The 25,904-nt window shown below is 43.2% G+C and overlaps 1 protein-coding gene across 1 annotated transcript in view; it reads right to left on the bottom strand.

The window, feature by feature from the left end:
* The window catches only part of LOC128979116 (ras GTPase-activating protein 1-like), a 203,148-nt gene that overhangs the window by 152,301 nt on the left and 24,943 nt on the right, over positions 1-25,904 (bottom strand). The window contains exons 3-5 of the mRNA XM_054397213.1: positions 24,534-24,683; positions 16,577-16,712; positions 15,148-15,218 (exon numbers count right to left, since the gene is read on the bottom strand). Of these exons, the coding sequence (XP_054253188.1) occupies positions 15,148-15,218; positions 16,577-16,712; positions 24,534-24,683 (357 nt within the window). The remainder of the gene's footprint in view (positions 1-15,147; positions 15,219-16,576; positions 16,713-24,533; positions 24,684-25,904) is intronic.

Below are 25,904 nucleotides of genomic sequence, written 5' to 3'. Positions count from 1 at the left end.
AGGCTTAGGGTTCCATGGTAAATCATCTCTGTTAGGGTGCCTCATAAGGACTGCCAGTAGGAGCCTTGCCCACAGAGAAACTTTACCAAGGCACTTGCCTAGATGCCTGCCTATGCCCGTATCTTTCAAGAGCGTCCCCAGCTGGGACGCTGACTTGTTGCCTACCACCAAGGCTGAGACTCCCAGTCGTGTTTTAGCTAGATGGCAAACGTGAGGCGTTCCTGTAACACCCTGTATTCTTATCCTTTTCCGGGACGGTAGATCCTCAAACGTTTGGCTAGTTGCACATTCAAAACGCTAATTTGTGCCCCCGTGTCAATAAGGAATTTCACAGCAGTTCGATTAGGTCCAGTGGGAATCAAAATGAAAGGTTCAGGACCATCAGACCATTGGCAGGTGTTAATGAAGCGATGAGTGAGGCCTGGAACAATCATCGTTGTGTCTAGTTTTTTGAATTATTTGGACTTTGGCGGTGAGGTGCAAAGGGGTTAACTTCCTTGCTAGGAGAAGTTGTCTTAGGACTGTAGCTGCGGGCTTTACCTTCCCTTTTGCCGTGGCTGCTGCTGCGGTATTTATCCCATTTCCCGCTGCCGGATTTATTTTGTGCGTGTAAAACCATTTCTTTCACTAACCATGTTGGCATTGGCTCTAGAACACGTTCAGGGATATTCAAAGATAGTGCTACTTGGCACCACTTCTCCCTTGGTGAGATAGAGCGTTTAAAAATGCGCGGTTTATCTCTCCGCCGGTAGGAATTTCTCCCTCTGGGGCTCCCAGACTGAGTGCGATTTAAGTCCGGGCTGCTGCATGGGCTCGCAGAAGCTGTGGCAGGAGAGGCTTTGGTGTGGCACACTTCCTGCTTTTTCCCCCGCGGTGCCACCGCATGGTTGCCTTTAAATCCAGTGTGGCGTTTCTCACTGAACGGCCTGGGCGTTACCATATGATCAGAATAACCGAAATCTCGGCCTTTCAGGGATAGTGTCATTAACAGTTCCTCCCAAGTTGGGTGGTGTACCCGGGGACCAGTAGAGGTACGGTTCGCCTCGATCGCTCTTTCAATTTCCTCTTTCTTAGCATCACATACGTTTTTAAGACCTGCCGGTAGCCCACGAATGAAAAGTTTGAGTCGTACGGGGTTTACCGGGGCGTCCAATGGGGAAGGATGAGCTCCGCGATCGTACATTGCTTGAACACATGCTAACTTTTTAATCGCAGCAGTGAGTTCTGCGGAACTCGTGACTACAATTTTCTCTGTCGGTTCACCTCTATCTATGGGGTCTAAACTTCCCGCCCAGGGAGCGACTCGGGAAGTTAAGGAATGGTTTCCGTCTGGACCCATGCCCAAAAATACTTTGTGACCCCAGGAGCAACCTTTCGCTTCACTGCGACTCAAAATAATTGTATCCCCGCCCGATTCCATAACACGATACAGAAAGTCTGTTACCGTTTCATCCGGTGCACGTGCAAATGTCTCCTGCAGTTCACGCAGTTTTGTTCCGCTGTACGGGCGCACATGAGTGGTCGTTGTCCCTCGGCCACGGCGGCTGTCCGTGTATTGTTCTTTAAGGACGGGACGCAACCGAGCGGGCTTGCCCCATATGGGGTCTTCCTCGGAACTGTAATACGTGGACTCCTGGTCAGTCGAATCTCTCTCCGTTTGGGAGCTTTTAGATTTCCTCCGGGCTTTGCCTTTCGGAGCATTGCTGACAGGCAGATTCCGTTCACACGGTGCTGCTGACGTGCTGGGCTGAGTGGGTGCATTCAAATTCCCCGTTCGCGACACTCGGAGGCTTGGTTGCTTCCAGGAGGCTGTCGGTCCGAGGTCTCGCGCTGCGTTAGAGTTCGCTATTTTTAAGTCCTGTTCGCGCGATTGTGGTGGAGATAGCTCGTAAAAAGACAGTAGAGGAGATATGGCTCAGGATGCCGTGTTGTCTCTGCGGACCTCGTCGAAACTACGCGGTCAGGAAGTCCCGGGAAGGTGCTGCTCTAATAGCAGCACTGCTTTCTTTAATTTGCAGCTTTAATAAATCATGGAGTTTCTGGTTTTGTGCCTCCGACTTCTCTAACTCTCTTTCTAGCAACTTGGTTTTTTCATTAAGTTTTTTACTCTTTTCCCCTAATGCTGTAAATTCGTCCTGTGCTCGTGTTATGCAGGATCCGATCGCAATCACCCTGTCCTCGGCCGTTGCTGCCGGCTCAATGCATAACTCGATCACATACTCGGTCAGCTTTTAAATTATTTGGTCTGAATTTGTCAAATTTTGTCTGGCCCATTCTATATCTGATTTTTTCAGTATATATCTCATTATGCAGAAATGTTCACCTATCGAATACCCCTTTTGCTGCGCCATAACTTGTGAAATGTAAATTCTCGCCGAAAATAAGTGGCAGATATATTTATAAAGGTTTAATAAATATTTATTAACACTATATTACAAGTGATATACAATTGGTATTTACAGGTTCTAGTATTCAGTTAGAAAGAATCAATTCTGCAGAATGTATATATACAGGCACTTTAAATAGTTTGAGGAAATCTATACGTTCAGAAAGTGAAACTAAATTGGAATGGGGGGGTGAGTGTCGGGGATCGGCACTCACACAAACAAGCAGTTTGCACAAATTGCCACAGAAACTCTATGAAGAAATATTCAGCTTACTCACTAACTGAAGAAATTTCTTCGAGATCTTTTCTTGATACTGTTTTAGATTCCCGAAAATCGTAGCACGGATGTATCGTAATAACGCAACTGAGATGGCGCCGACCACGTGGTGCTGTGCCGTGTGGTTGCGGCTTCACTCGGAACAAAGGGGTCCTGGAAGATTGCCGGTGAATCCCGGAGGCTTTGCAAGGCAGTTCGCGGGGTGCGCTGTGTAAACAAGCTTGCCGCTCCAGGGGAAAAACCCTTGTCGCTGCGGTCGCAGGATACGGCTAAAAGCGGCTCCTCTGCGAAGCTGGGGCGGCCCTTTCTGCGGTCTACGGAGATCGGCTGGGGAGGTGCCGGTCCTTTAGGCAGAAGCAGCGGTCTACGGCGATGCACCCGAACACGCCCATGCGAGTCCCGGGCAAAGGCGGATCTCTCGGCAACACAAGGCACGAGGCAAACACAGGCACGCACACAGGAACAGGCGTGGGCACAAAATGGAGCACAGAGCACGGACACCGGGCACGGAACACCGAACACGAGTTTACCAAAAAACCCCTATTTAACATTTGCCACACGAACACTGGTCCAGTGAGCATTCTTGCTAAACAGAGCAATTAACCAATGAAATGATGTTTCACCAAATATAGTGTGAGCATAACTTTTGAACAAAGCCAGCATGGGCATGTCGCCTGAGCTTTAATTTGCCCCAAATGGCCCACGAATTGTCTACCCAGACAAGGTGGTGCAAAGACTTCCCCCCTGACTCCAGAGGGAAGAGGGGGTTCCAGCTCAACACATAGGCACATGTCCTGCCACTTTAAGGATATAGCCTTGGGCATAGGCATCATTCACCACAGATGCCTAAAACAAAAACCACCACAACATTGATAGTGACATTTTCTTTTAATCAAGAGGGATCAAATACTAAACATAAGCAAAACCAAACAAAGATTCCCTTAATAGTCTAAGAAAATAATACTGTTATCAATACCTGATTTTGTATAATCAAGACTGTGGAATATCTACTATTTAGGTCTTTGCACATGAAGTGCTAAAAAGAAGATACAGAATAGTTCCTTGAAAAGACATGCCGATAGCTATAATAAGAGCACAAATACAAAGTATTAAAATGTCCTAAGGGAGTTTCATTACTGGAAGGTTAGTATAAGTAATCCCAAACTTGGGTGTACTGGGTTTTGCTGGGATAGAGTTAAAATTCTTCATAGTAGCGTGTATGGGGTTGGGGTTTGTATTTTTGCTGAAAATAGTGTTGATAACACAGGGATGTTTTCATTATTGTTGAACACTGCTTACAGAATCAAGGCCTTTTCTGCTTCTCATACTACCCCACCAGCAAGTATGCTGGGGAAGCACAAGTAGACAGGAGAGGACACAGCTGGACCAAAGGGATATCCCATACCATACGATGTCATTGCTCAGCATATAAAGCTGGGAGAATGGAGGTTGTCAGGGGCTGCAGTTGCTCAGGAACTGGCTGGGCATCAATCAGTTGGTGGTGAGCAATTGTTTTCATTCATATCACTGGCTTTTCTTAGGTTTTATTTTCCTTTCTTCATTGGTTGGTGGGTTTTTTCCCCCCTTTACAATATTTTATTTATTTCTAATTCTTAAACTATCTTTAATCCTAACCCACAAGTTTCTTTCTCAGTTTTGCCTTTCCAATTCTTCCCCCATCCCACTGGGGCAGAGTGAAAGAGTGACTGTGTGGTGTTTAGCTGCCAACTGGGGTTAAACCACAGCAGTCATTTTTGACAATCAACAGTGGGACTCAACAGGTTTGAGATAACACATTTGACCAAAACATATCAGAAGGAATTTATAATTATTATACCTGTTAAGAGTTGCTCACCACAATGTTGATTTATCTGTTCTCAACATTAGTTTATCTGATCTGTGCCATGCTTTTTTTTGCTGTACAAGATCATGACTGGTATTGACTTTTGCATTTTGCTGTGCTTTTTAGTGATTAGTAATGTTTTGTCTGAAAGATTTATTATTAAAACACTGGACTTCATTTGAATCTGCTATTTAGGCTCTTTATTGAAGCCACTACTGTATTTTAGGAACCATCTCATGGAGACAATTAACAATTACACTTCCACCAAGAGGATTTCATGGAGGAAACGAAATGGCATCTTCACTACCACCTTCTGTGAGGTTTTCTCCCTCATGAAAACGACTATTCACTATCTTGCACATCCTTGGGTAACCAAATTAATCCTAATCCAAACAAAAAAAACCCTGTGATGGTTTGAAACTGTCTTTTTAATTGTTCTTTGCAAAGTTCAAGCAGAGAAAGAGTGTAAATAAGTCACTATTGGGTGTAAGAAAGCAAAATAATGATTGTTCTAAACACTTCCATTGGATAGATAGAAATGTTTAAGAACTATTACTCAAAACAAAGTCTGCAGTCTGCAGTCAGGGCAGCTTGCTGGGGTGTCTGGTTGCTGTTTCTTCTTCTCTTCTGGCTGACCTTGGCAAGCTAAGTTAACAACTCTGCTTTAGCTAACTCTGCTTTCTGCCAGGGGGGTGTGGGGAGAGGCAGCCCCTGGGAGAGAGAGGCCCCTTGGGAAAGGTCCCCTTTGGGGGGAATCAAAGGCAGATTAGTTATGCTTTTCTGTTGATTGTATATATTTGTAAATGTTGTGAATTTTGTATATTTGTACATATTCATTGCATTTCATCATAGATTGTAGATTCTACTTGTAAATACAGCTTTCATTCGCTTCCAGACTGAGCCTGGTTATTGTCGGGGGGGGGGGGGGGGGGGGGAATTTCAGCTCACACTGACACATTTTTTTATTTTTGGTGTCCAACGTGGGGCGATTGCTTGTATGATTTATTCCTGCTCATATTAGGAAGCAAAATGAAGCTGTTTTGGTTGGTTTGGCATTTTATTTATTCTTGTCTGACCCTGGTGATCTACAAATGGGCCATTTCCTCCATGATAGACAATACTGTGAGATATGTGGCATATAAGTCATTTCTTTGGGTTAAAAACACGTTACTAAATGTTGTTGAATTCTGTTGTGGTCTTATTGGGCTGGGGAGATATGGTAACTCAACTATAAACCTGCCAGCAGAAGCATTTGAGTTTGCTATTCCTCTTGCAGAGGATTATGTGAACCAGTGGAATCCTAAATTCGTTTTTATGCTAATCTTGAATCTAGTTCTTGTTGTAATAATCATATGGGTGTTGGAAGCACTGTATCAAGAAAGACATAAGGCTACTTGCTCTTGCAATGTGCGTAAATGTAAGAGGAAACATAGAAAAGCTCAGAGAGATTCGGAACTAGGTTCTCATTCTGATTACAGTGTCCAGGAAATCACAGTTAAGGTTTCTGAGAAAGCTGCCAATAGCCTTGACGCAGATCCAGCAGGAGTAGCTGTGGGACCTTTGCCAGAAAGTCTGGGAAGTGTGCCAGAATCTGAGACAACAGCCATGACTACTCAGGCAGACGCCATTAACGAGGCACAGGCAGACACAGCTGCGCAGGCAGACACGGCTGCGCAGGCAGGCACCATTAACGAGCCACAGTCGCCTCCTCCTCCCTCTGCTGCCGCTATGGACGCAGCAGTGGCTGCAGGATCTCAAAGCGTACCAGCTGACTCTGCGCAGGATCCTTCTATTCCTACAGATTCTGTACAGATTCCCTCGGCACCTGCCGACTCTGCACAGAATCCCTCTGCACCTGCTAACCCTGCAAAGAATTCCTCAGCTCCTGCCACCTCTGATGTCAATGTGAAAGCCAACCCACTAAATTTGGTTGCCACTATCACCAGAAAGCGCAAAGGAGCCGCAGGAGGAGGTACAGATGCTGCAGGAGATGGTGCAGAAGGTGCAGAAGGAGGTGAGGGTCCTTCTGCTCAGGGTCCCTCTGTTAAGAAAGATCCTTCTGGTGGGGAAGAGAAGGTTAGCCTTAAAACTCTGGCAGACCACTTGAGACCACACATGGATGATGGAGATGTAGGTCAGGATGTAGACCCTGGTAAATTAGCAACTGCTGGAAGTGCTTCTGAACTACAGGAAATTGCACGGAGGATTGCAGTAGGAATATGGGGACAGCGACCTCAAGATGATGAAGATGATGAGGATGACATACAGTCAGCTAATGCACCCAGACAGGAAATTAGACATGTGAGGAAGGATTACATCAGGGGAGACACTGAGCCAGTCCTGTCTTGGCTAGCCAGGTGTTTTGATATGGGAGCCCCAGTGTTGGTGGCAGGCAACAAGTCGGCCTCCCAGTTGGGTATGCTCTCAAAGGATACCCACATAGACAAGCATCTAGGCAAGTGCATTGGTAAAGTTTCTCTGTAGGCACGCCTCTTACTGGCAGTCCTGCTCAGGTACCCCAGCAGAGATGATTTACCATGGAACCCTAAGCCTTGGACCACAATAGATGAGGGAATCAAGCGTCTGAGAGAGTTTGCTGTGAGAGAAGTAATGTATGGAGATCATAAGACTCTGAATCCTGATGAAATTCCTGTTGGAACAGGCCTTGCCAAAAAGCTCATTAAGCTTGCTCCTCCTAATTATGCTACTATTCTGGCAAGCAGGATTGTGGCAAGAAATTATGGTGGAGCGCCTCCTACTGTTGGCCATTTCACTGACCAAATGAGGCAATTGGAGGATAGTCTCGCACGTACTTCTTTGGTTTCAGCCATTGAAACTCTGTCTGGAGAGATAAAGAATTGCATGAAAGAGCTGAAGGAGGAACTTAAAACCTCCATATCCAACTTGATGAAGGGGGATGATTCTGATTATACTTCCTCCAGACGGATACAAGTTTGAGCGGTCAGGAACAGACGTGCTCTGAGAAGGCCATTCCAGAACAGGTCAAACCAAAATAGACAGCAGAGGCAATCACGTGGCAGTATCTGGATAACTCTGCGTGATCAGTTTGGTGAGAAAATGAACAGATGGGATGGTCAGCCAACTTCTGATCTTTTCAAGAGGTTACGGGAGCTGCAGAGGGGCAGATCCAGAGGTAGCAATACCAGGAGGGTAGCTGTCGCTTCCTCAGTTTCCCAGAACAACTCTGATAGCTCCAACAGTGATCCTAATTCTGGTGCTGGACGTTGTGCCAGCTGTACATGTGGAGGTAATCCCCACCATTAGGGGTGCCCTGCCTTCCGCCAGGGGGAGGTAAGGGATAATGGAGATAACAGAATCTATTGGGATGTGTACATCCAGTGGCCTGGCACTTCAAAATTTCAGAAGTACAGGGCCTTGGTTGACACAGGAGCTCAGTGCACCATAATACCATCAAATTATCAAGGGGGAGAATCTATAACTATTCAGGGAGTCACTGGTGGATCTCAAGAGTTGTTTAAGATAGAGGTTGATATAAGTTTAACTGGGAAGCAGTGGAAGAAACATACTATTGTAACAGGTCCTAATGCACCTTGTATTTTGGGAATTGATTTTCTGAGAGAAGGGCGTTTTAAAGACCCTAAGGGTTACAAATGGGCTTTTGGAATAGCAACTGTAGAAATTGATGGAGGGAAATTGAAGTTGTCTATTAGACCTGAGCTTTCAGATGAATCTGCAGTTGTGGGACAACATGAGATAGAGGATGTAAAGCTGCCGGTTGCTTCTCAAACTGTGCATCACAGACAATACAGAACCAACCGTGACTCTTTGGTGCCCATTCAAAACTTGATTCGTCAGTTGGAGAGTCAGAAGGTCATCAGCAAAACTCATTCACCTTTCAACAGTCCAATCTGGCCTGTGCGAAAGCAGAATGGAGAGTGGCGTCTGACAGTTGATTTCCGTGCCTTGAATGAAGTAACTCCACCCATGAGTGCAGCTGTACCAGACATGATGGAACTCCAATATGAGCTGGAATCCAAGCAGGCCAAATGGTATGCTACCATAGACATTGCTAATGCTTTCTTCTCTATTCCCATAGCAGAGGAATGCAGGCCTCAGTTTGCTTTCACCTGGAGAGGCATTCAGTACACATTCAATCGTTTGCCCCAGGGGTGGATTCACAGTTCAACCATCTGCCATGCAGTGATCCATGATGCTTTGGAGAAAGGTGGAGCTCCAGAACACATTCAGTTCATCGATGACATCATCGTCTGGGGTGAGACTGCTGAAGAAGTCTTCGAGAAAGGTAACAAAATCTTGACATTCTCTTGCAAGCTGGTTTCGCTATCAAGCGAGACAAGGTGAAAGGACCTGCCAGAGAAATCCAGTTTCTGGGAGTGCGGTGGCAAGATGGTCGCCGTCACATCCCAATGGATGTGATAAACAGAGTCTCCACCATGGCAAATCCCATCAACAAGAAAGAAACTCTGCGTTTCTTAGGCATAGTGGGATTTTGGAGACTGCACATTCCTGGATACAGTCAGATTGTGAAACCTCTCTATGATGTGACTCGAAAGAGAAACAGTTTCCAATGGGGTCCTGAGCAACAAGCAGCCTTTGACCAGATCAAGCGAGAGGTAGTCCAAGCGATGGGTCTGGGACCTGTCCGAACTGGTCCAGACATTAAGAACATTCTGTACACGGCCGCGAGTGACAATGGTCCAACCTGGTGCTTATGGCAAAGAGCTCCAGGGGAGACACGAGGACGTCCTCTTGGTTTCTGGGGTCGTGGCTACAGAGGCTCAGAGGCAAACTACACTCCAACAGAGAAAGAGATTTTAGCTGCTTATGAAGGAGTGAAAGCTGCTTCTGAAGTGATTGGAACTGAGTCACAACTTCTTCTAGCTCCTAGATTGCCAGTTCTGAATTGGATGTTCAAAGGCAAAGGTTCTTCACCACATCATGCAACAGATGCTACCTGGTCTAAGTGGATGGCTCTGATAACACAGAGAGCTCGAATGGGAAATCTCGAAAGGCCTGGTTTGGTGGAGGTGATCACAAACTGGCCAGAAGGCACAAGCTGTGCTAAACCTCCAGAGGAGAGAGTAACTCGTGCTGAGGAAGCTCCTCCTTACAGTGATCTGTCTGATGATGAAAAGAGATATGCTTTGTTCACAGACGGTTCCTGTCGTCTGGTTGGGAACAAGCGGAGATGGAAATCTGCAGTGTGGAGTCCAACGCGCAGAGTTGCAGAAGCGAGAGATGGAGAAGGAGAATCCAGTCAATTTGCAGAGGTAAAAGCTGTCCAGCTAGCTCTTAACATAGCTGAACGTGAGAGATGGCCAAAGCTTTATCTCTACACCGACTCGTGGATGGTAGCCAATGCCTTGTGGGGTTGGCTGAAAGACTGGAAGAAGAATGGCTGGCAGAGGAAAGGAAAGCCAATCTGGGCTGCAGATCTGTGGCAAGACATTGCTGCTCGCATTGAGAGAATCCCAGTGAAAGTGAGACACATCGATGCTCACATTCCTAAGAGCAAAGCTACTGAGGAACAACAACACAACCATCAGGCAGATCTAGCTGCAAGAGTTTCCCAGGTGGACACAAACTCTGATCCTGATCCTGATCTTGACTGGAAACACCGAGGTGAGCTGTTCTTAGCTCGGTGGGCCCATGACTCGTCAGGACATCAAGGCAGAGATGCAACCTACCGATGGGCTCGTGACAGATCCATTGACATTTCCATGGATGCTATCACACAAGTCATCCATGACTGTGACATTTGTGCTGCTATTAAGCAGGCAAAGCGGATCAAGCCCTTGTGGTACGGTGACCGATGGTCCAAGTACAAGTATGGTGAAGCCTGGCAGATTGACTACATCACTCTACCTCGTTCTCGATCTGGTAAGCAGTATGTGCTGACTATGGTAGAGGCAAGCACTGGATGGCTGGAAACTTATCCAGTTCCTCATGCAACTGCACGTAACACCATTCTTGGTCTGGAGAGACAAATCCTGTGGAGACACGGAACTCCAGAGAGGATTGAGTCAGACAACGGAACTCATTTCAAGAACAATCTTGTAAAAAACTGGGCCAAAGAGCACGGCATCGAGTGGATATTCCACATTCCCTACTATGCACCAGCTGCAGGGAAGATCGAACGCTACAACGGTTTGCTGAAAACCACTCTCAAAGCCATGGGGGGTGGATCTTTGAAAAACTGGGAGAAACATTTAGCACAAGCAACCTGGTTGGTGAATAGTAGAGGTTCAGTGAATCGAGCTGGACCTGCCCAATCAGATTTGTTGCGAAAGGAGAGAAGGTGATAGAGTTCCTGTTATCAGAGAAAAGAATCTGTTAGGCAAAACTGTTTGGGTATTTTCTCCTTCAGGAGAGGCCAAACCTGTCCGAGGGGTGGTTTCTGCTGAAGGTCCTGGTCACACCTATTGGGTGATGCAAGAAAATGGTGAAATTCAGTGTATTCCACAAAGAAATCTAACTTTGGCTGAGAGAGGTTAAATTCAGAGTGTTGTGCAGATACAGCATCGCGCCCAAGAGGAGAGTCCATGAGATCTACGGTGCACGAACCCTGAGAGCCCTGAGTCACCTGAGAGTCCCTGTTCCTTTCTTCGCTCCATCTGCGAGGAAACAAGCTGTTTGCTGTTTTTCCTGTGATTTGACTCTTTTGAATCATCTACATCTGAGATAGCCGGAATGGACTATGGTCTTTATTCACCTATTGTTGTAGATATTATTTTAGATTAGATAAATGATAGTAGCAGCCAATGGAATTGTTTAGAAGGGGTGGACTGTGATGGTTTGAAACTGTCTTTTTAATTTTTCCTTGCAAAGTTCAAAACAGAGAAAGTGAAAGAATGTAAATAAGTCACTATTGGGTGTAAGAAAGCAAAATAACGATTGTTCTAAACACTTCCATTGGATAGATAGAAATGTTTAAGAACTATTACCCAAAACAAAGTAGGCAGTCTGCACATTCGCGTTCGGCAGTGGGGCAGTTGCTGGGCTGTCTGGCTGCTGTTTCTTCTTCTCTTCTGGCTGAAGATAACACACTGACCTTGGCAGCTAAGTTAACAACTTTCTGCTTAAGCTAACTCTGCTTCTCTGTCCAGGGGGGTCTGGGGGGAGGCTCCTGGGAGAGAGAGGCCCCTTTGGGAAGGGTCCCCTTGGGGGGAAGCAAAGGGAGCTTGGTTGTGCTTTTCTGTTGATTGTATATATTTGTAAATGGTGTGAATTTTGTATATTTCTACATATTCATTGCATTTCATCATAGATTGTAGATTCTGCTTGTAAATACAGCTTTCATTCGCTTCCAGATGTAGCTAGCCTGGTTATTGTCGGTGTGGGGGTAATTTCAGCTCACACTGACACAACCCCACAACCCAAACACATGGCCTTGGTATTCCAGAGGCACATCTTGCTACACTGTCTCTAGATCTGAAAACATACCAAATGTAAACTGTGGCTAAACCAGAGACCCAGCCTTCAACTATACCGGTTACCTCTATAATTAAAAACAGGCAACGGAAGCAGAAGTCAGCTTGTTTGGTAAAGGATGAAGAAGCTTCTCCTAAGAGGGAGCAGGAGAAACAATCAGAAGAGTCAGCCTATTCTGCAGCAATCATAAGAAGAGGAGGGGGAAGGTACTGAAATGAGACAGAAACTGTCCGATCTCTATCCCTAACTGAGCTGTGAGATGTGCAAAGCTGTCAACCAAGTGAGCAAATTCTCAGCTGGTTACTCCAATACTAGGATACTTAAGCCAGTAGTCAGGAATTAGAGGGTAAGGAAGCTTAACAGCTGAGATCCCTTGTTAGGGATAAGGCCACTGACAACAGGATTAGAAAAGAGGCAGGAATCCTCAGTATTTGGCAGCATTTCCTGTCAAGTGTGAAAGACAGGTATCCATTCATGGAACATCTTGCAAATTCCTGAAGCAAGTGGACCACTGTTGAGGGAGGTATCCTATATCTGAAGGAATTAGCCATGATGGAGATGTATAGCAACCTGGATGACAACCAGGTATCATCAATTAATTACCATTTAACCATTAATAAAACCTTTTTAGTTAACTCCACAACGATGACTTCTCTTAATTCATCTGAGACGGAGGGTAACAGATAATGCATTAACTTGAGCACAAAGCAATCAGCAAGAAAAAAAAAAGTCTATTGAAGTTATAGCTCACTTAAACTGAATCAAGATTCCTTGAAATACATAAAATCTTCAAGAGTATATTAATGTACTATACTCTTGTGCTGTAACCTGATGTAAAACAGAGTACTTTGTCCCAGCTTTGCTATGAACAGAACTATTTCACCATGCAGATCTCAGAAGTCTAGCCAGGCACATGGAACTTTACATTTCAGCTGTATCCTACAAAAGGGATAAAAGGTATAATTTCCTGCAATTCTTGTTACCAGAGTAATGAAATGCTTTTTCCTCTTAAGTTGGTAGTGCAATTAGGCATTTACTGAACTTGATGTATCCTACTATACATAACAGAAAGAAGCTCTACTTCCAATACACAATTAGGGAGTTCCTTCCTGTCTTACCACTTGCCTGTATGCTTAGAAGAATGTCTTCTCAAAGATAAGCATCCTCACAGTCTTGCTAAAGAGGTATGAACAGACTGGACACACAACCTTGCAATAAATTTCCACCCCAATGAGGATATAAAGCCATCATATACCTTTCTCTATAATCTTAGGCTAATAGTCCTATCAAGAACCCAATCCAACCAGCATGCTCTATCAACTTGTGAAACTAAGAATGTATCATTAGAAATCACTACAAACCTCTTCTAAATATTCTAATTGAAAAAAAAATAGTATCTCAGGAAAGCAGTGTTAATTCCAAGCAACTAGCATATGTTCTCATAATAGATACAGGACTGTTGGGTTTGCACCCTTTCCACATAACACATCATGAAAATGCAAGAGAAGCAGGGAGTAAAGGCCATCCCATGGATTTTCTTGATAAATGTTAGAAAGGTAATGAGTAGCAGTTCACAGAAAAAAAGTATAATAATGTATTGAGTTTATGTGGCAAGGTCTTGGTAAGTGAGGGGGTTGCAGGGGTGTCTGAGCCAGTGACAGTACAAGCACCCCTGTGATAACATATTTAAGAAGGGGAAAAAACTGCTGCACAACAGTAGCTAGAAGAGAAGAGTGAGAGTATGTGAGAGAAACAACTCTAGAGACACTAAGATCAAGAAAGGAGGGAGAAGATGTGCTCCAGGCACTGGAGCAGAGATTCCCCTGCAGCCCATGGAAGCCCATGGTGGAGCAGCTGTATGCACCCGAAGGAGGCTATGACCCCATGGACAGCCCATACTGTAGAAGGTTTTCTGGCAGGACTTGCAACCCTGTGGGGGACCCACCCTGGAGCAGTCATTTCCTGAAGGACTACAGCCCATGGGAAGGACTTGCCCCAGAACAGTTCAGGAAGAACTTCAGCCCAGGAAGAACTGCAGCCTGTGGGAAGGGTGCATGTTGGAGAAGTTTGTGGAGGTCCACCTCCCATGGGAGGGACCCCCACGTTGGAGTAGAGGAAGAGTGTGAGGAGGAAGGAACAGCAGAGACAACATGATGAACTGACCCAACCCCCATCCCCCTGCACCACTCAGGGGGAGGAGGCAGAGAAAAATTGAGAGTGAAATTGAGCCTGGGAAGAAGGTAGGAGTAGGGTGAAGGTGGTTTTAGGTTTGTTCTTATTTCTCATTATCCTACTCTGGTGTTAATTAGCAATAAATAAAATTAATTTCCCAAAGTCAAGTCTCTTTTGCCCATGACAGTAATTGCCAAGTGACCTCCCTGTCCTAATCTCAACCCATGAGCTTTTCATCATATATTCTACCCCGCCCAGTTGAGGATGGGAAGTGAAAGAGCATCTTGGTAGGTATGTGGCAATTCAGTAACTTCTTAAAAAGATTAAGATTACACATTTTTAAAGTATCATTTGTTCAATACAGACTCTTTTCAAAACAGGGAAGAGGGAGAAGGAAAGGGAATTATCTTTGCTCCATTTTAAAGACAGATTTTTTTAGGCATAAGCAGCAAAACAAGTCCTAGAACATTAAAGACAAGGGGGTCTGGCTGTCTCCTTTTTTTCTTTATTTCGAGGAAGACACTAAAAATACTGTTCTTAGTTTTATTAATCATTTCTCACATTCTCTTCCTAGTTTTCAAGATTGGTTTGGCTTTAAGTATTTATCTGTTACTAGCTACTTCTACAGGCATATTTGGAGCCAATTTATTTCAAAACCTTCATGTGCAAACTTAATTTTTTCTCAAAGTGGGTAAGCTTTTGAAATTAGTAATGTTTTACTTCTGAACTAAGTTTCATATTTCTAGCAATTAAATGCAACTCCTCTTAAAATTAATACAAACAGAATTGAAGTGTTATTGCTATATATATGGGGAATAAAAAAGAAAGAAAAAAGACAAGGAGATGACAAGACATGAGACACCAAAAAAAAAAAAAACCAACAAAAAAAAGAGGCATCATACTTTTAACTTCCCAGAGCATTAAGTCTAAGATGCAATTGGGAAGTATCTGCATAGTGAACATATATCAAAATCATTAGTATTTATAAATACTCCAAGAAATCCACAACTGCCTTTACCGTTTATTAAAACATACCTGATTTCATCAGTTTCTGGCACTTTGGTATAAGGTAGAATTGCTCGAACTCTCCTTCTATCTTCCACAGGCTACAATTTTAGAGAAGAGGACAAAGATATTAATTTTCCCTTTCGTTCTAGTTTACACTTCATCTCTCCAACATTATGCTGTTCTGAGGCAAAAGACTGGTAATTGCCATTTGTATCCCTTTGCTAGTTTTAAGTTTTCCAAGGGTCAAAAATAGTAAGAGTTGGAAATGCTTAATGCCTAAAATTATCTACAAATGCTCTAATTTTGTTTCTAGCCTTGTAACATTATCAGTCAATTATCTCCTGTCATGGGTTGAGTTGAATCTGCTGCTGTTATTCATACCATGCTGCAGTCATGCCAGCTTCAAAAATGAAAGTGCTGGCTGGAGCAAAGTATTATGAGGCTCAAAGTTCAGATTGTAACATGGGAGGTTTCCTGTTCCAGTTGCTGCTTCTGGGTTCAGGTTCTTGGGTGTTGGCCCTTCCACTGGGATGGCAGTGAGACGAGTGGGAGCGGGGTAGCTGCTGATTTTCTTTTATGCTGCTTTTTTCTGCATTTTGCTCAGCTTCTGCAAATAGGCTAAGCTAAGGTAATCATGCATTGTATTATTAGACTAGATTATTAACTAAAGTAATTGTTCATCTTATTTATTTAGTAAACTCATCTCTTCAACTCAACCCTGAGTTTGTGTGTGTTACTTTTCCCTCATTTCTGTGTTGGGGGAGCAGGCAGGTGAACCCTTGTGCTAAACCATTACATCTCCAAAAATAAAATTACCAATAATGTAATTTTCATGAAAGAGTACTTTAGAACATCACTGGAAATTTCCCTTAGTTTAACATTCAGAAACATCAGAAGGGGGAGGATTTGCAGACATAGTTTTTGCAGGTGTTTCAGAGGGGGCTGTTTTGCCTGGGTTGGTTGTTTGTTGAGGGTTTTTTAATTACTGATATTGTCTTAAGGATAGTCACCTGAAAGAAGCCCATCTATAAGGAACATTGGTAATTTCCAGGATACATATTTGTGAATCTTTGCTACAAAATAGTAATGTTATTTTGAGATACTTTTTATTAAGTCAGTATAAAACTTTAGAGGCTAACTACATTACAATAGTGCTCTTTGCTGGCCAATAACCACACATTTTCTTGTTTATCTCAGGTTACATATAATGTTATGACTACATTTGGAGATAACTGCAATACCTGATATCTAGCTTTCTCATTACAGATTTTTATTTTTAAAAAAAATTATCATTACTTTTTATCAGTAAAAATGTGTTTATACTATACCATATGCTGAGACAGCTCTAGAATTAGGGGAAGCTGTCTACAATGCTTTTTTTCATAGAAAATTAGAAATATTGGATGCAAAATTAATGATATTAAAGTAAATTACATTTTAAAACTTTACTACTTGCCTCTGGAGGTGCTACTGGAAAGAATAATTTTTCTCCCTTCAGTAAACAAGACACATGACTGTAATAACCAATTAGGTCTGAGAGTGAAGCAAAGCGACGTCCACCAATATAGTAGTCACCACACATGGCAATAATCCTGTCAAGAAAGAAAAGGAAACTTAACAGAAGAAAATCTTTTGCTACAAACCACTGGGGTGTGCATTTGTTGGGTTCATGATTTATTTATTTCTAAAAATAAAGTTACAATAACATTTATTTTTTAAAGCAGGTTGTCTACATTCAACAAAATGCAGTATTACAAATAAATGTATATACACACACCCTTAACAAATGAGTATTTAATCAGCAATTACTGATAAACATCATGACAAATATATTTAAAGACTACAGGGGATGTAGATTTGCAAAAAAGTAAGCAGGTTTGCTAAAACTAAATGAAACTAAATGTAAAAAATGTAAAAATAAGCATCCTACACAATTGACATACTACATTAGTAGAAATAATAGAATCAATACTTCCATCATGTAGGAGATACAGCTTATATGATAGGTGTGTGTAAATTTGGCAAAGTATCAATATATTTTGATAGCAAATAACTGCATTTAATTACACAGAGCAGAATACTGAAATGCCTTAAAAAAAAAATCAGTCACTTCTCCACAGTCTAGTGTCCATGGTAACAAATAAAATAAAAAAAACTTTGTAATAATAAATGTACTAAATTTAAAAGCCGGCTAATAAATAGGAAAAATGCTTAAAAAACATGTCAATAGTTTAACAAAAAGAAAATTCTTGTAAAATTGCTCATCTTGCTAACTTATGTAGTTGGAAAGTGTGGGGGATTTTTGGGGGGTTGATTTTTTTCTTTTTGCAGGGCAGGGGGGTGATAGTGCATGTTTCAGTATTCAGATTTGTGAATGTACTTGTCATACCAAAAAATGGAAAATACCATGTCTCTTTATATTACAATGTAATAAAAGTTCCAGAAACAGTCAGAAATAATTGATTTAGGTATGACAGTTAACAGTTTTTAAAACATTTATAATACACAAAAGTCATTTGTACAAGAAAAAAAAGTACATTTTGATCCAGTCTGTCCAGATCCTTCTGCAGAGCCTTCCTACCCACAAGCAAATCAACACTCCTGTCCAATTTGGTGTTGCCTGCAAACTTACTGAGAGTGCCCTCAATCCCCTCATCCAGATTATTGATAAAGATATTAAAAAGAACAGTCCCCAGTACTGAGCCCTGGGGAACACCACTTGTGACTGGCCATCAACTAAGTTTAACTTCATTTGCTACAATTCTTTGGGCCTGGCCATCCAGACAGTTTTTTACCCAGCAAAGCATCCACCCATCCAATCCATGAGCAACCAGTTTCTCCAGGAGAATGCTGTGGAAACAGTGTCACAAGCCTTACTAAAATCAAGGTAAATATCCACAACCTTCCCCTCATCCACTAAGCGGGTCACCTTGTCACAGGAGAACAGGGTAGTCAAGCAGGTGTCCAGGGAGGTGGTGAAGGCCCCATTCCTGGAGACATTCAAGGTCAGGCTTGATGGGGCCCTGAGCAACCTGATCTAGTTGGGGATGTCCCTGCTTACTGTAGGGGGGTTGGACTAGATGACCTCTAGAGGTCCCTTCCACCCCAGTGCATTCTATGATTCCATGACCTGCCTTTCATGAACCCATGCTGACTGGGCCTCATCGCCTGGGTTTATCCCGTACATGCCACCTCACAGCATTCAAGATGCCAAGATCAGACTGACAGGCCTGTAGTTCCCTGGATTCTCCTTCTGGAACCTCTTATAGACAGGTATCACATTTGCTAACCTCCAGTCTACTGGGACCTCCCCAGCCAGCCAAAACTGCTTATAATGATGGAAAGTAGCTTGATGAGCACTTCTATCAAAGGAGGAAGTCTTATGATATGCCTTCACAAACTGAAGTCTAAGAATATATAATGTCACTGATCAGTGAAGACAGAAATATGCAATAAAATACAAGAATCTTATTTACCATCATGTTATCTCTCTCTAGTTTACAGAATGTTACCTTAAAAATATTTCAAAACAAATTACAGTACAAAAGCTTAAACATGTCTGACTACTTAGTATTTGACTACTTCATAAAGTTCACGAACAATTAAAAAACAAAAGGAAAAAAATACATTTAGTTGATGAGAAACTCAGATAAGTATATTATTATGTAATTGGGGCAGGAGTTGGCAGGGCTCATGGATAGGGCTTTAAACTAGATTTGAAGGGGGAAGGGGTTATTAATCTCATGCTGGCCTGTGACACACAGTAGGGCAGCTCACCAGAGGCAGAGGGATGGAGAGCTAGTAAGGGCTCTCAACTTGTTGCCCTGAGGCAAGCCAGGGACAATGGACCAAGACACCCTGAGAGAATCAAGGAAGATTCACCTAAGAGGGTGACACAGCCAGCCCAGCTGAAGTGCCTCTATGCAAATGCACGCAGCTTAGGCAACAAACAGGATGAATTAAGGGCCACTGCACTGCTGGAATGCCATGACATAGTGGCTATTACTGAAACTTGATGGGATGATACCCATGACTGGAATATAGGGATAGACAGGTACAAGCTCTTTAGGAAGGACAGTCAGGGGAGGAGGGGAGGAGGTGTTGCCCTCTACATCAGTGACCAGCTGGAATCAGTGGAGCTCCACCTGGGGAAGGATGATGAACTGGTTGAGAGCATATGGGTGAAGATTAAAGGGAAGACAGGGGAAGGAGATGTTACTGTAGGGGTCTGCTACAGGCCACCTGACCAGCAGAACCAAGCAGATGAGGCCCTCCACAGGCAAACAGAAGTGGCTTCATGTTCACAAGCCCTGGTCCTCATGGGTGATTTCAACCACCCTGACATCTGCTGGAGGGACAACACAGCTAGTCTCCAGCAATCCAGGATGTTCCTGGATTGCATAGATGAAAACTTCCTCCTCCAAATGGTAGAGGAACCAATGAGAAAAGGTGCTATGCTGGTCCTTGTTCTCACCAATAAGGAGGGGCTGGTGACCAATGTGAGGCTCAGGGATAACCTTGGGTGCAGTGACTATGAAGCAATAGAATTTAAGATCCTCAGGGCAACTAGGAGGACGTATCCCAAGCTTACAACCCTGGACTTTAAGCATGCAGACTTTGATCGCTTCAGGGATCTGCTGGCCAAAGTATCATGGGACAAAGCCCTAGAGGGAAGAGGGGCCCAGGACATCTGGTCAGTGTTCAAGGATCACCTTCTCTGTGTCCAGGAGCAAAGTATACCAACAAAGAAGAAAGCAGGAAAGAATGCTAGGAGACCTGCCTGGCTGAGCAAGGAGCTCCTGGACACTCTGTCACACAAAAAGAAACTCTATACGGAGTGGAAGAAAGGACAGCTAGAATGGGGGGCATATAAGGAAGCTACCCGAGCAGCAAGAGACCTGGTTAGAAAAGATAAAGTTCAGTTAGAATTAAATCCAGACAGGGAGATCGAGTGGAAAAGCAAAATTTTCTAAATGTTTATTAATGGTAAAAAGAAGACTAGGGAAGCTGTGGCCCCCTCAGAAAGGAAACAGGTGAACTGGTGACAAGTGACACAGAAGGCTGAGGTTCTCAACGACTTCTTTACCTCAGTTTTCACTGGCAAGGGCTCCAGCCACACTCCCGGAGTCACAGAAGATAATGATAGGGGCTGGAAGAAGGAACTGCCCATTGTGAGTGAAGATCAGGTTCATGACCATCTGAAGAACCTGAAAATATTCAAGTCCATGGGACCCAATGGGATACACCCACAGGTGCTGAGGGAACTGGCAGATGAAGTTGCTAAACCGCTCTCTATTATATTCCAAAAGTCGTGGCAGTCTGGGGAAGCCCCCACTGACTGGAAAAGGGGAAACATAACCCCCATTTTCAAAAAGGGAAAGTAGGATGACCCAGGGAACTATAGGCCAGTCAGTCTCACCTCTGTGCCCAGTAAGATCATGGAGCACTCCTGGAGGCACTGCTGAGACAGAAGAATAACGAAGAGGTGATTTGGTACAATCAATATGGCTTCACCAAGGGCAAATTTTGCCTGACAAACCTGGTGGCTTTCTATGAAGAGATCACAACATTAATAGATGAGGGACGAGCAAATGACATAATTTACCTGGATCTGAGCAAAGCCTTTGACATTGTCCCACATGACATCCTGGTCTCCAAACTGGTGAAATATGGGTTCGATGGATGGACAACTCAGTGGATAAAAAACTGGCTTGATGGCCACACCCAAAGAGTGGCTGTCAATGGGTCAATGTCCAAGTGGAGACAGTGACAAGTGGAGTCCCCCAAGGATCAGTACTGGGACCAGTCTTGTTTAACATCTTTGTTGGTGACATGGACAGTGGCATTGAGTGCACCTTCAGCAAGTTCACCAACAACACCAACATGTGTGGTGTGGCTGCCACACTGGAGGGAAGGGATGCCATCCAGAGGGACCTTGACAGGCTAGAGAGGTAAGCCCAAGCCAACCTCATGAAGTTCAACAAGACCAAATGCAAGGTCCTGCCTCTGGGTTGGGGCAATCCCAAACACAAATATAGGCTGGGCAGTGACTGGCTTGAAAGCAGCCCTGAAGAAAAGGACTTGGGGGTGCTGGTGGATGAGAAGCTCAACATGAGCTGTCAATGTGCACTTGCAGCCCAGAAAGCCAATCGTATCCTGGTCTGCATGAAGAGAAGTGTGGACAGCAGGTCAAGAGAGGTGATTCTCCCCCTCTATTCCACTCTAGTGAGACCCCACCTGGATTACTGCATCCAGTTCTGGAGCCCCTATTACAAGAGGGATATGGATGTTCAGGATCATGTCCAGAGAAGGGCCATGAGGATGATCAGAGGGCTGGAGCACCTCTCCTATGGAGACAGACTGAGAGAGTTTGGGCTGTTCAGTTTGGAGAAGATAGGCTCTGAGGAGACCTTATTGTGGTCTTCCAGTATCTGAAGGGGGCCTACAAGAAAGCTGGAGAGGGACTTTTTAGGATGTTGGGTAGTGATAGGGCTAGGGGCAATTGAGCAAAACTAGAAATGGGTAGATTCAGATTAGATGTTAGGAAGAAGTCCTTCACCATGAAGGTGGTGAGACACTGGAACAGGTTGCCAAGGGAGGGGGTAGAAGCCCCATCCCTGGAGATTGTTAAGGCCAGGTGGGATGGGGCTCTGAGCAACCTGATCTACTGTAAGGTATCCCTGCCCATGGCAGGGGGGTTGGAAATAGATGATCCTTGAGGTCCCTTCCAACCCTGACAATTCTTTTATTTTAATTTTTCTTTAACAAGTCAGTATTTGGATACATTTCTGTGTTAAAAATCTCTCTTCTTAGGTCAGTTGTTTAAAATATAATATTTCTTCCAAACAAGAGTGTAAAACATATACTAAGATTGATTTTTTAAGATGAAAACTGAAGTTTTCAAGCATATAGCACAGCAAGGGGAGTCAGAAAATAATATAATTTTAAGGATCTAGACTAGATCTCTTGGCATATATCCTAACAGATTACTTATAAAATCCATAGGTTTCTAAATTAAATTTAGTGTTCCACATTTTATTATTAAATTGAGCTCAAATGAAACATTTCTTCAGAATCTATTAACTCATAAATACAAAGAATTCTGTAATCACAGAAAATTCTGAAGGACAAGATGAAAATATAAAGATTTTCCAATATTTATAATTGCTCAGCAACTCATAAAAATCCATACTACTACAGCCAAAAAGAATTTAGTTTTGATGGACTCATATGCTATCTGTCAATCACATGCTGCATGAACATATGTCTATATCCAAATTGGAGGAGGGGGATTTGGAGAACTTTGACTGAAATTCCAATATTTTAGGTCAAACAAACATCACTTTTAGGAAACAAAAATATCAGTGAGATGGTTGAACAATGTAAATGTTACCCTTTTTTTGGATGGCTGCAATTTGCAAAGAACTAGCTTTGGTGAAAGTGACACTTCCAGTCTGTGGGACTCAGTGGACACATTCCTATATTTGGCTGAAATAACTTCAAGAGTGCCATTCTCGAGGCTGAAAAAATGTTTGGTTGTAATATCTACCCTTCTAATAACAAAAACATATATACTTTGCAGTCAACAAATGAAATGAAAAGCATGTCTGTTCTATGAAGAACGGTATCAGCAAACAGATTAGTTTCCTTTGAATAGTTATCTCTTATTGAATGGGTCCAAGAAGGAAAGATTCTTTAAAATATGAAAAGGATCCATTTCTTAGAATGTTTTCCCCATTTTCCATCTGAGATGCCAGAAAATTTTATGAACCCACATTCGACATCTGATATTGGCTACAATAAGCAGAAGTTATTAACAGTCTTAAAAACAGCATTTAAAAAGCAAATATTAAACAGCTTAATTTTCTACTACTGCTACATAGTAACTAGTTGCCAAACAAGAATCAGTATAGATGAGAAGCATGAATTGTTAGCTCAGACATGATGCAAACAGAAGCATGATATTTCTGTTTGCTTAGCAAGTAAATTTGCTTTATTTCTTGTTCTCTAGATAGCTGAAAAAGTTTCTTTTTTCTACTGCTGAAAATGCACTTGATATCCTATTTTGTGACGATTAAACTAAAGCACACTACTTGCTGACTAACATTCAAGCACTTCCCAGAACATATCTCATTTATACTAAATGAGAATAAATTAATGCATAAAACTTGATAATGGTAAAATAATTCTGGTTACAATTTCAGATACAATACAGGGCTATTTGTATTTAGAACAACTAATTCCAACATACTGAAAGCTGATTCCAGCAAATCCTCATATTATTAAATACATAACCTCTTTGTTCCTCCTTGTTATTTCTTATAAAAGGAAGCACCTAGATTTGCTATGACTTTATTCAAGTATGTCCTGTGAGCACCAGTAACTGCAGAACAGACTCAAAACAATTTTCCCAGATTACTAATAAGAAGCCTGCATGTTACTGTAAATTTATTCACAACAGCTTTAGAAAAGCTTTTCTATTTTGATGAGATTAGTTTCCTCATATTTTCATTCTTTAGCCTATAAAGGAATTAAGTAACATTAAGGTTTAAAACAATTAAACCCTAGTAAAGAGCCATACCACACATATATTAAAAAAAATAAAGGTAAAAATAATTATTCAATTTATAATACATTTGTTTTCTACATTGTACTAAGTTCTTGGGTTTGATGGGTGGACTGTTCAGTGGATAAGGACCTTGAGGTAAAGGACTTGGGGGTGCTGGTGAACAAGAAGCTGGACATGAGCAGACAGTGTGCACTTGTAGCCCAGAAGGCAAATCACATCCTGGGCTGCATCAAATGAAGCATGACCAGCAGATCGAGAGGTGATTCTGCTACTCTGCTCTGGTAAGAATGCACCTGGAGTACTGCATCCAGCTCTGGAGCTCTCAATTCAGGAAGGACATGGGCCTGATGGAGCGGGTCCAGAGGAGGGCCACAAAAATGATTACAGGGCTGGAGCATCTCTGCTATGAGGACAGGCTGAGGGAGCTGGTGTTGCTCAGCCTGGAGAAGGCTCTGGGGAGACCTAATCGCCACCGCCACCTGAAGGAGGCCTGCAAGAAGGCTGGAGAGGGACTGTTTATGAGGGCCTGCAGTGATAGGCCAAGGGGCAATGGTTTGAAATTAGAGAAGAGCAGATTTAGATTGGATGTTAGGAAAAAGTTCTTTACAGTGAGGGTGGTTGAAAACTGAAACGGGTTGCCCAGAGGCCCCCATGCAAGTGGATATTCAAGGTGAGGCTTGACGGGGCTCTGAGCAACTTGATCAAGTTGAGGATGTCCCTACTCACTGCAGGGGGGTTGGACTAGATGACCTTTGGAGGTCCCTTCCAACCCAGGTGATTCTATGATTCTAAACCCACAAATTAACAGGTTACAGCATTTTAAAAGAAAACATTTAGTTCTCACCTAAAATGATTGACATTTGTTTTACTAAGGAATGAAAGCACAAATGAACCCGGTCTTCGATCACTCTCTCGAATAAGGTAACTTCCAGGTTTTCCCGCTTGCCGAAGACGTTCTTCTGCAATTGCTCTGTCAAGTTTTCCATGATACCATCTAAAAAACAACAATGCATGTCTTTAGAATTTAAGGCTTCTGTTTATTCTCACAGTACAGGCCTATGAAACTAATGAAAGTTCTCAGTTAAACTGATGTAACTCCAAACCCTTGTTTAAAATAAAGTTATTAGATGTTTATAAGTGCAACTTCTCTAATTACTCATTTCTGATACACAGAATTTTTAAAGCTTTACAGGTTCAGATATCTCATTACCCCAAGTAACTCACATTGGAGGAAAGCACTCTGAACCATCCAAATGGGACAAAGGTTCCCTATAACCAGCTTCTTCTTTCCTCCTCAATTTGGTCATTTTCAGTCAAAAAGCAAAACCAGAGGTAACTGATCTGAGTTGTATTTTAAGCCTAGTCAGGCTTCAATTCAGGCTGTAACCCGTTTCTCAAATAAAAACAGATCACAGTATAAATGCCTGCACCTAAATGACAGTAGTCACCATATTTCAGACAAAAAATAGTCTTCCCCAAACCCAACATGAATCCTATTTTTCAGCGCGAGGGCAGCCGCTGGAAAGCCTCGGTAACTGTTAGCTGAGCTTTGCTTTAACTCGAATTGCTTTAGGGGTTTCCTGGGTTTGCTTTGGGCTTTCTGAGGGCGGAAGGACCCCAAAGGGACAAGCAGGACTGGTGGGGACAGCCCTCCAGTGCGCCTGCTAGGGAAGTGACGTCGCTGGAGGGTGTTGCCCGGGAACCGTGCAGAATTTAAGTACCAATTAGCGCGAGACCGCCATTTCAGCGCAAGGGCAGCTGCGGGAAAGATCATCTTCTCACTGGAACGTGGCGAGTAGCGTGTGAGGGGTGAAAAAAAAAAAATTAAAAAAAAAGGCCCGGTTCCCCGAAGGAATTGAGCCATGGTTATGACTCAGTCTCAGGCTGTCTGTAAAACTGTGGGTACCCAAAGAGAGCCCACACATAAGCATGCAAGTGTTCAGGCATGCAGCTGCGATGAGTGTTGGAGCCTGGCACGAGAGGTCGAGAGTGGCAGAGACAATGCCTGCATTCGGTGTGAGCAGATCAATGATCTGCTTAACCTAGTGGCTGAGCTGAAGGATGCAGTAGAAAGACTAAGGACCATAAGGGAATGTGAAAGGGAGTTAGATTTGTGGTAACAGGCTCTGCAGACCCCCTAGGCAGAGGGAAGTGATGCAAGAAGCAGCGGAGAATGGATACAGGTGCCTGTCAGAAGGGGCAAGGCAAAACCCTT

This window comes from Indicator indicator, chromosome W, assembly GCF_027791375.1.
Source record: "Indicator indicator isolate 239-I01 chromosome W, UM_Iind_1.1, whole genome shotgun sequence".
NCBI classification, from domain to species: domain Eukaryota; kingdom Metazoa; phylum Chordata; class Aves; order Piciformes; family Indicatoridae; genus Indicator; species Indicator indicator.
Note: the sequence above shows the minus strand (reverse complement) of the source record. Positions and strands in the feature narration are given on the sequence as shown.